The sequence below is a fragment of the Cynocephalus volans genome, chromosome 1, assembly GCF_027409185.1.
Source record: "Cynocephalus volans isolate mCynVol1 chromosome 1, mCynVol1.pri, whole genome shotgun sequence".
Lineage (NCBI taxonomy): Eukaryota > Metazoa > Chordata > Mammalia > Dermoptera > Cynocephalidae > Cynocephalus > Cynocephalus volans.
Genome location: NC_084460.1, coordinates 22,039,592 through 22,050,441, shown reverse-complemented (window position 1 = coordinate 22,050,441; position 10,850 = coordinate 22,039,592). Strand labels below are relative to the sequence as shown.

Sequence of the window (10,850 nt, the reverse complement as noted above, 5' to 3'; positions counted from 1 at the left end):
CATACACTATTTATTCTATTGGATACTGAGCGGCATCGACTGCTGAAAAACCCAAATGAAACAACACACAAGAATGCCCAGTGGCAATGGGAGTAGTCTGACGTTGGCCATCAGGCTTCTGGGAACAGGCACTAAAGTAGAAGGAAGGGAAGGCAAGTTGTTCCTTGGACTGAGAAACTCAGTGTGGCAAGTCCCATGTGTGCCCAGGCATGCTGGCTGCTGGCTCCAGGAGAATTACAGCCCCTCATCGCTGACGAGTCCGTCCATGGCCCTCCGGATCTTCCTTTCTGCACTCAGTTCGAGTTCGATTGGAGCAGGGGGAGCTGGGCTAACTGCAGGTCTGCAGCTTCAGCGGGTAGTCAAAGGCCGGGTTTTTGTAGGCCACCAGGCGCGTGTCGTGTTGCTGCCGGCGTGGCGTGCTGCGGCTCCGCCTGCAGAGACACGCGGCCAGCACCAGGGTGCTGACGAGCAGCAGTCCGCTGGCGGCGCACAGCCCCGCGAAGATGAGCACGAAGCTGGGCTTGGTGGTGAAGACGACGCACCCGCTCCTCCAGCCCGAGGCCCGCGGCTGGCTCAGGCCCGCCCTGTTGGCCGCCAGCACGCACACGCGGTACGTGGTGGCCGGCGACAGCCCGTACAAAGGGTGCTGCCGGGCCGTGGAGTAGATGCCCCCCACCACCGACTGGTTCCCCGCCCGGCCCTCTGCGGAGTAACGGATCTGGTAGCCGTGCACCACCGAATTGGGGGCACACCAGTGGACAAGCACCGAGGTGTCGGTCATCTCCGACACCCCCTGCAGCTTGGGAGGGTCCGGGATGGTGTCCTCCCCGCTGAGGCCGGGGCAGCGGCACCGCTGGCGCCTCTGCAGCTGCGCGCAAGGGGTCTGCAGGTGCTTGCAGGGGTGGTAGTCACAAGGCACATCCTGCGGAGGCGCTCCCACCCCCTCCATTGTCCCCTCTTCCTCCTCCTCCCTGTAGTCGTCCAATAGGAGGACTGGAATCCCGGCCTCGGAAGGACTCGGGTGGGGAGCCTGGGGGGTGGCCTGTGTCCTCTGGTTGGGCTGAGGCGTGCTCAGGGGGTTCCACGAGGTAGGGAAGGGACTAAGGCGTTTGCTGGTCAATGGGGTGGAGGCGGCTGAGCTAGGAGGCTCATGGAAGTGCCCGGCAGCGTGTCCTCCGCGGTGCTCTGTCCCGGCCGTGCTGGCAGCTCTGGGTGGAACGCTGGAGCTGCTGTGACCTGCTGTAGAGTTGGTAGTTGACGGGGCAGTCCCCGCCCCGCCATGGCCGTGCCGCCCTGCAGCTCGGGTGAAGGAATCCAGAGGGAGGGAGAGGGGCGTGGAGACGCTCGGTGGGCCTCCCGCAGGCGGGGTGAAGGCGGCCGAGCCCTGCGGGATGGAGGGACCCTGTGCAGATGGTGCATAGTGGGTGCGGGGCAAGGACGGTGGGGTTGAAGCAAAGAGGGTGGTGCTTTGGTCCCACTGGCACACATCCGGCAGCTGGGAGAGGGAAAGAGGGGCCGAGAAGGGGCCTCTGGATCCCGCAGCTGGCACGCACACAGTGTCTGCTGCCCTAGAGGAGAAGCAGCCAGTTAGAAGATGTCTGGCTTCAGGGATGCTTGCTTCTGTGCTGGGCTTTGACTCCTCAGTGCGGGTGCCCCTCTTGCCAAGCCTTGCCAAGGTGTCTCTGCCAGGGACCACATGCTGCACACTCCACACATCACCCCACTGACTCTGGGAAACCCCTGCAGGAGCCTCCCGTGGTGACTCCCATTGGGTGGAGGGGCAGAGAAGGAAACGGAAGTGCAGAAAAAGGAACTAACTGCCCAAGATAACATGGCCAGCAAACGGCAGAGCCTAAATCCAGGGTAAGCTCTGTGAGAGGGAGTCCAGATGCTAAGTGCGGTTCACCATTTTGTGCTCACCTGTCTGCTTCCTGGCAGTGAATACTAGTGATAATATTCATACACGAGGTAGTATTTCTGAGTGCCACGTGCTAGGGACTAGTCTTTGCACTCTACCTTTCAACTAATTTAATCTGCACTACTGTACGATGTAGGCAGTATTAGCTCCATTTTACAGATGAGAAGGTAGAGGCACAGAGGGGATAAGTAACTCAGCTGAAATCAACAGTAGTAAATGGTATGAAGCCAGGCTCTCTGGCTCCAAAGCCTGCATTCTCAATCTCTTCATAAATACACTAGGGAGACCCTTGACTGCCAAGGTCCAGGGTGCTTGTCTTTAGAAGAACATGGTAGGGGCAGACTGAGCCCTACTTCACATCAGGACTTGGGTGGGAGGTGAGAAAAGAATCCCACCAGATGGGAGCGGGGGGAGGTGGGTGTCTCCTGAAGAGGGGTGGTTGGCTGGTAGAGTTGGTTTGAGAGTGTCCAGAACTGGGGGATCTGAGCACCAGATCCCCAGGCCCCATCCTCTCCTGGTGGCCAGCCTAGGTGTGGCTCCCCACTGCAAAAACAGCTCCTCTAGCCAATGGCCTTCACAGGAATTCTCTTTTTCCTGTCACACAAGAGCTCTATAAGCCCACTGGCCTTGGACTGAAAGACCCAGGAGCAGGAGGCCAGGCCCCATCTTGGGGATACAGGGGTGTCCAGTGGTTAAGAGCACAATTTTGGAGGAAGATAGATCCTGCCTTCTCCATCTAATGGCTGCATGAATTTAAGCAAGTACTTCATCTCTTTGGGCCCCATTCCCCTCGTCTGTAAAATGAGGCAATGATAATACCTGCTCTGGCAGAGACAAGCTAGCTGTTCACTTAACCCATTTCCTTTTCCTGTGCACACAGCTAGACTACATTTCCCAGCTTCCCCTGCAGTTAGGTGTGGCCAATGAGTGTGAGTGGAAGTGAGGCACATCACCTCCTGGCCTGGCCCATTAGAAACCTCTGTCTGCTCTTTCATGCTCTTTGCCTCTTCTGGCTGGCTGGAATGGAGGCAGAGCCTCCATCACCTGGGTCCCAGAGTGTAACTGCATGGGCGGGGGGGGGTGGCCTACCTGCCCATCACTGCCGAAGTGTCCAGCACAGTCACATGAGTAAGACATAAGCTGTGAGGACTTCAGCTCCTGAGGGCTGATCCTCACCTCTCAGCCATCTGCTTTGTAAATGTGTTACCTGCTTAGAACAGCTCTCTTAGCATCCGTGAGGAGCCAGGACAACTCACAGCTGCAAGTGAGGGGGTTGCCAAAGAGGTTGATGGATAAGACCTGGGAGGAATTCAGGGTCCAAGGAGGGAAGGAACTCAAGTTGCAGCTGAAATACACAAAAAATAAAAATATTTCCAGAGAGGAATGGTGGCATCATGGAAAAGTCATTCTGTTAGTTGTTAGATGATATTGCTTTGGGCAAAACACTTTAATGGCCTAGGACTTCATTTTTTGTCATCTGTAAAAGGGAGATATCAATCTAACTCAGTCTGTATCATCCCTCATATCAAATGGGGAACAATACTCGCATGCTCATTGGTTATGTCAGAAAGAGTTTGTGATGAAAGTGTTTATAAACGTAAATCTCAACACAAAAGTAGATATTGTTATTACAGACCAGTGACAAGAAATGGCAGGAATTCTTAATGAGAACACTATCGAACATAGACTATTGCAGCTGGTCTGCAGCTGATAGCACTCAGTGCCAGTTCTTTGGAAGATGCCTCACTTAAGTGCATCAGTTAGCTCTTGCGAAGTGGAAAATATACCCAAAATTCAGTAGCTTAAAACAATACATGTTCTTTCACATGATCCTGTGCGTTGCTTTAGTGGTTCTCATGGTCTGGGCCAGCTCAGCTGAGGCCAGAAGATATAGGATGGACTCACTTATTTACATCCTCAACTGCATGTCCTGGCACCTCTCCAGGTGTCTCTCATCACCCAAGAGGCTAGCTCAGGCTATAACATGGTAGGTGAGGGGTCCCCAACAGCCAGACAGGGCATGCCCCAACGTTCAACTGCTTTGTAGTTTCCACTTATATCACACTTGTTAATGTCCCACTGGCCTAAGCAAGTTACGTTGCAGAGGATTCATAAAGCAAATGTACTTCACAGGGCTTGGTTTTCCAAAGCCTTGCAGTTTCAAATATTGACCTTGCAAAGGACAATAAATTTTCCTCAGGCTATAAAGTCTCTGGTGTAAGATAAAGATGTGTAACACAGCAAGGTTGCTGGCTCAAAGACAGACTAGTTACTGATTGTTATGTATAGATACTGGGAAGCTGTGGAGAGAGAAGGAATGTTTGCTAAGATCAAGTTTTTGTTAATGGATCACTTAATTGCCTTACTGGAATGGCATCTGACTTGTTTCACTGAAAGTTACCAGCCTCTATTGTTAAACTATAACCCCACCTATATCTCTTCTTGTAACTTCCTGGGCTGGAGAATAAATGCAGGAAGAGAACCCCAATTTGAGGTTAATTTCCCAAGGAAGGGATGCCTCTCAATTGAGGGTTCTGGGGAGGTTATCCACTTCGGGGGCTTTGAATAATCCTTTGTGGCTCCATCACCCAGGGGAAGTGGGGTGACAAATCCGTGGGGCGCAAAGCAACATTACATGGTCAAGCCCAGTTTCGAGGAGGGAAGAAACTGACTCCTCCTCTGAGAAGAGCAGACCCAGAAGCTTCATCAGACAGCTGATAGAGTCCATGACAAACAAGGTTAAGAATCCACTTCATTAAAGAGAGTTCCCCTGAAGGTGGAGACACCAATTAGAAGTCTCTTGCTTACAACTATTATGGGTCAATTAAAAATGAGAAAAAAAAGAAAAGACGGTTCTTACAGTAAGTAGGGTAGGAAATGAAGAGGACTTGACCTAGAGCTGCCCTATATGGTAGATGGGAAGGGGCTGGTCTGGGAGCTGGTGGGGATAGAGATGAAATTGGACCTGGTGACCAGGGAGACAAACTTAAGAGTCACCTACAATGACTCTTCAACCCTTCCCACCTGGCTCCACTGATAATGTCACCAGTATCCCACTTTTTGCCAAATCCTGTGGTGACCGTGTCCTCAGCCAACTAGTCCTCCTGACAGCATTTAGCTCAGCCAACCACTCCCTCCCTCCTGAAGCACTTTCTTCTCTTGGCCTCCAGGACATCTCACCCTCCTGGTTTTTCTACTACCTCACTGGTCAGATCTTCCTGGTCTCCTTTTCTGGGTCTTCCTCTTCCTGACTTTAACAGTTGGGGTTCAAGACTCAGTCCTGGGGTTCTCTCTACACCCTCTCCCTGGTGATCTCATTAACTTCTTTATCTTCAAATTTCATCTTTCTACTCCCAAATTTATATCTCTGGCTCAGACTCCTCCTTTGAGAGACTGATGTAACATAGTGTGTAAGATATCAGATGTGGAGCCAAACCATCTGGGCTTAAAATCTGACTCCACTACTTACTAGCTGTGTGGGCTGGGGCAAGTTACTTAACATCTTGTGTCTCAGTCTTCTCATCTGTGAAATGGGGATAATGACAGAATCCTCTCCCACTGGATTGCTGCAAAAGTAAGTGCTTTAATATGTGCTTAGAACTATGCCTGGCACAGAACAAGAGGTACATATTATCATTATTGTTATAATTACTGGACATTTTCACTGGATGTCTCAAAGGTCTTCAGTATTCAGCAGGCTGTTAGACAGGAGTCTGGGGCTCACCAGAAGGCCTGGGCTGTAGACACCCAACTGAGCACTCTTAGCACAGAGATGGTGGAGGAAGTGTCAGGGGAAGGTGCTGGAATAAGTGTGTAGGGTGAGAAATGACTTGCAAAAATAGAAGAAGTGGAAATAGGCAAGGACCTTCAGAAGGCCTATGGAGGAAGGCTCGGAAAGCCTCAAGGCAGCCTCCTGAGGCCAAGGGGACGGAGAGCATCAACAATGAGGAAAGAATCGACCATGGGCTCAATGGACAACTAAGTGTCACTGGTCTTAGCAGCTAATGTGGGTGGACAGGTTGTTGTGAACTGCCAAGTGGAGGGATGAGAGGTGGTCACCACTCTGAACCTGGGATATTTGATCTTCTTGAGTCTGGATTGTCTTTCAACTCTGCCATTCACCTTTGGACTCACCATTAGAAATGTGGATCAATCATGTTGTTCCTGAAGAAGCCTCTCCGGTCCAGCCTGATGGATCATTCCCCCCACCTGCCTTATAACACAGCACATGGCGTGTGCCTGTGCTATGGAACACAATGTAGTGTGACGATTAACAGATGTCTGGTGCCTATACCGAACCATGAGCTCCCTGAAAGCAGGGGCCATGTTGTCACCATCACCATAACCAAAATCACCATCAGCATCCTCACCAGCAGCATTATCATCATGTAATCATCGCCGTCCTCACCGTCATCACAGTCACCACCACCGTAAGCATCACTGTCATCACTGTCACCACCACAACCATCATCACCACCATCACTGTCATCACCGTCACCCTCACTGTCATCACTGTCACCACCACCATCACCATCATTACCACCAACACCATTATCATCACCATCATCACCTCTACCATCATCTTAACTAGTTTTACAGGACACACACCATCCAGGCATTGAGCTAAGTGCTCCACCTGTACTATCTCCTTTTTCCTCATGCAAAGCCCTGAAGGGAAGCACTATTGTTATGTCTCTGTTTACAGATAAAGAAACTTCATGATGCTTGTACACTGGCGCTTTACACAGTTCTTGGGATTTTTATCAAACTCAAAGGCATCTGAGCCAGAAATATAAAGCATTTCTCCTCACAACACTGTGTGTGCACAATAGCTGTTTATTGAATGAAGGAGAGAATGAGAGACTGGTTCTCTTTGCTTTGGACAAGCGTGCATCCTTTCAGAAGAACAATTCCATCTTTAGTGGCTGCATTGCATAAAACGGGACTAACAAGACCTGCCTCTGGACTTCCGAGGGATTTTCTAACAATAACAATATTTTCATCCAATGATATTTGCAAGGCTCTTTAGTGCTTTCTTTACATTATCTCACTGGAACATGAGAGGCAGGTGGGAGAGGTATTCTTTGTGTGTTGGCCAGCACAAAATCTCACAGCAGAACTCAGATTCAATGGTGTTTCCATTTCTAATATTTTACATATGGCCATAGCCACAGAAAAAGCTGTTAGAATAACAGGATGTTTAAAATGGGACTGTTTCAGGCTCAGGTTCAACAGAGACCATTAAAGTCTGAGAGCAATGTGTGAGGTGCTGGGGATCCCCTAAAGCAGGACGCTAGACCCCCTGTGCAGGACAAGGGAAGAGACAGCGATGGGTTTGGCTCTCAGCTGTATGAGCAGAAGGCAGAAGAGGCTGGGCAGTGAAGACTGCTTTGGAGGCACCCCTCATCCCCACCCCCAACCACAACATGGGAGAGAGGAGGTGTTTCCCTTAAGCAAATGAAGCCTCCTCCACCCTTCAGCCAAATGAGGGAAGAGGCTTCAGGAATCCTGGTGTTTCTTGGAACTTGGTGGATATAGAGACTTTGTCTGACTCACATACGAGAAATCTAAAGTTAAGAGGACGGTTGGAGCTAGAAGAGATAAGGGAATTGGCTACACTGGGAGTGAACAGGACAAAGGTGCCTGTTTCCCAGTGCCCAGATGTGGGCCCCAAGGAAAGGAAGTGGCCCGAGATCATCTTCAAAGGGTTGCTGCCCTTCCTCTTACAAGTCAGGATAGTGGTTGCTCTTGAAAATGAGAGTGGGTATAGGGATGCTCTGGACATCCACCAGGCCAGAGGGTACCAGATCTCAATCGCAAGTAAGACTTCCCTACTCTCTTACCCTTCCTCCCCAGACCCACAGGAGCCCTGGAAGGAAGTGAACTTGCATAACATCTGGGGAAGGAGGTGGATCCAGATAGAGAGGAGACCTGATGTCCTCATCCCCTCTTGCCACTACAGATTTCTCAGCCTGGGTTTAAAAGAAACTTGAAATGCATAAGAGTTTGGAATTTTAATATTACTATGGACTGGACTGAGTTGCATGGTTACTAGGCTGGGTGGATTATCTAGACCCACCTAAGATATCACCCAAAGGGTGAGAAAAAACAAAACCCCAGAGAAGATTTGGAAGAGCAGTGGGAGAAAAATTAAGGTCCAGTTTGTTCTATAAAATTCAACATAATGTAATAATAATTAAAAAAAAATCAGTCATGTGATTAAGACATATCTCAGAAACACTTACTTCTGGAACAGAAGGATCTGGAGGCAAGGGGTATCTTGAAAGATGTGTGTGTGGACAGCAGTGAGTGCTGGCGAGTCTTGACAATCCAGCTGCTGCAGGTTGGGGGTCATCTTGAAAATGTCCCCTTCCAAGATCCTCAGCCTGGGCATCTTCCTCAGGTAGAGAGACGTGAGCTTCGGCAGGTCTCTGATCCACCCGGACTCAACTGAAACACAGAAGGGAAACTGCCCACTCCCCAGGAAACAACAGACGCAGGAGGTCAACACAGCATTAAGGAACAACAAGAGTGACAAGGTCCTTGTCACCACGAAGAAGGTCCTTGCTGAGCATGGGCACAGTTAGCAGCTTTGGGGACCTAGAGGCATGGGCCATTTCAGCTGGAAAGGCACTCAGGGATAACCAGTCCTTCCTTTCTCCCAGCCCCAGTGGGCCAAGGCCAGAGAGGAGAATGACTGGCCCAAGTCCACACAGCTCCGAAGGGACAGAGATAGGATTCGAACCCAGGACACTGTCTCTAAGTCCACTACTGCCCTGTCTTTTTGTTAAACTCCGTACAAAATAACCAGACTTCAGTCTGATGGCTGCCAGGAGTGGGGAACTTCTGAGGCGCCTAAGTGAGGAGGAGCCAGGCTGGAGGGGCCGAGGAGCTAACCTGCGGCTGTCCTGTGGAGGACGTGCTCCTTCCCGTCCGCAGCTCCCGTTCTCGCTCTTTTTTCTCTTTATGGTAGAACTAGTGGTGATAGACACATGAAGTGGTTTTTTTTAAAATAACAAAACCAACCTTGTGAACCAAAGTCAGAACACGAAGTACAGAGAACCATTATCCTCAGCTCCATCCCGTGTCTTGTTTGAATGATTCACCGTTCACAGAAACAATTTTTGCCAATCGAGTAGAAAAATCAATACAGTCATCCTCGGAGCACCAGTTCCTTCACGTTAAATGCCCGTTTGGTGCTAAGTTCATCCGTTAATCTGCCCCACGGCGATGCATTCACTTCTCCGTTGTGCAAGCGTCTATCCAGCTATGCTGGGAAGCAGCGGAACAGACTAGCTAGAGTTTGGGGCTCTGAACCCAGAGTGCCCGAGTTCGGATTTGGAGGCACCAAGCGCTTAGTGGGCTGTGAGACCGAGGGCAGGTCATTCTCCTATCCGTGCCTTGGCTCTCTCTTCCCACCTCTTAGGGCGCAGGGAGTTAACCCCAGTGTGGCGCTCGCGACAGGGCCCGCCGCTCGCGTGGGGAATGGAGCTGGCGCGGCCTTTGAGCCCTGCTGTGAGCTAGGCACCTGGTCTGCCCGGGAGGACCACAGCCCCGCCCCGGGAGCGCAAGCCCAGCGCAGCTCCGCGTTCAGGGGGCTGCAACCCCGGGGCGCCCGGACTCACCCCGCTCCAGGAACGTGCCGCTGAGATCCAGGACCTCGAGCGCGGCCAGGGGCGCGCCGCCCGCTCCTGCGAACGCCGCCTCGGCGATGCCCCCCCGGCCGCCGCGGCCCAGCTCGGTGGAGGAGAGATTGAGGACCTGCAGCGCGGGGAAGCAGGCGAAGGCCCGGGGCTGCAGCGCCCGCAGAGGGTTCCCGGCCAGCGCCAGCGCGCGGAGGCTGCGCAGCGCGGGCCCGGCGCACGGCGGCAGGGCGGCCAGCCGGTTGTCGCTGAGGTCCAGCGTGTGCAGCGCGGCCGGCCCGCCGGGGCCCCAGCGCAGCGCGGCGATGCGGTTGTGGCGCAGCGTCAGCACCTGCAGCTGCGGCAGGTGGCCGAGCTCCGGCGCGCTCAGGGCGCTCAGCAGGTTGTGGCTGCCGTCGAGGCTGCGCAGCGTGCGTGGCAGGCAGCTGGGCAGGCGCTCCAGGCTGCGGTTCGTCAAGGTCAAGGCCGTGGCTCCCGCGCTCGGGAGCCCCTCGCAGGGCGAGCCGGTGGTGTTGCTGCCACCGCTCCCCCAGGGGCTCTGCTGAGTGAGCCATAAGAGCGGGACCCTCTCCTGGGGAGGCCCTGCCCGGCTCGGGCGCAGCACTGTCGGCGGCAGCAGCAGCAGCAGCAGCAGCGTCCGCCACATGGCGCGTGGCTAGGGAGAGAACAGCGGGACAGCGCATTAAACCCAGTGGAAACCCCAAACGAAGGGGCGAGTGTGCGTCTCCACGTCCCCTACTCCCTCCCACGCCTGAGGAAGAGCACAGGCCCTGGATGTTCCTTGAAGGGCAGGGGGACGTTCACAGCGTCACCGGGTGTGCAGTGACTTTGCTCCTGCCTGCTTTCCCCTCCTAATGTCCCCCACGCACACTGTGGCCGCTCCTGCCGTTCCTTCTGTCAGAGACGCCTTTCCCTCTTCTTGAGGGAGGCCTCCCTCGTTTGTCCAGTGTGGGCCTGATTCATCCACCTTGGATGGGAGAATCGTCCCGTCTACTTGTCCCCACCCCGTGAGCTTCTGCAGGGATGGGACGTCCTGTTTATGCTCCAAACTATCCCAAGGTGAATGGTGGAAGCTCCGTAAACGTGAATGCCCTCAGTTGGGAAGAAGCTCTGCTGGGATAGAAATATGGGACTCGGAGAGGTCATATTTCATATGGAATTCGGTCAGTTCCAGCCACTTTCAGTTGCCCCAATCCTTTCGGTTAAAACTGCCTAGACACAGGTAATTCCTAGTTTGCGTAAAGTAGGTCCTGGGGTCCTTTCTTGGTAGGGCACTTAGAGTTGCCTTC

General features: G+C 52.7%; 1 protein-coding gene across 1 annotated transcript; it reads right to left on the bottom strand.

Moving 5' to 3' along the window:
• Nucleotides 1-328: 328 nt before the first annotated feature.
• LRRN4 (leucine rich repeat neuronal 4) lies at nt 329-10,207 on the bottom strand. Its single transcript, XM_063087592.1, has 4 exons — nt 9,544-10,207; nt 8,164-8,368; nt 3,126-3,263; nt 329-1,568 (listed from the first exon to the last, which is right to left on the bottom strand). Exons 1-4 carry the CDS (start codon nt 10,205-10,207, stop codon nt 329-331), a joined length of 2,247 nt encoding a protein of 748 aa, XP_062943662.1.
• Between the last annotated feature and the right edge of the window lie 643 nt (nt 10,208-10,850).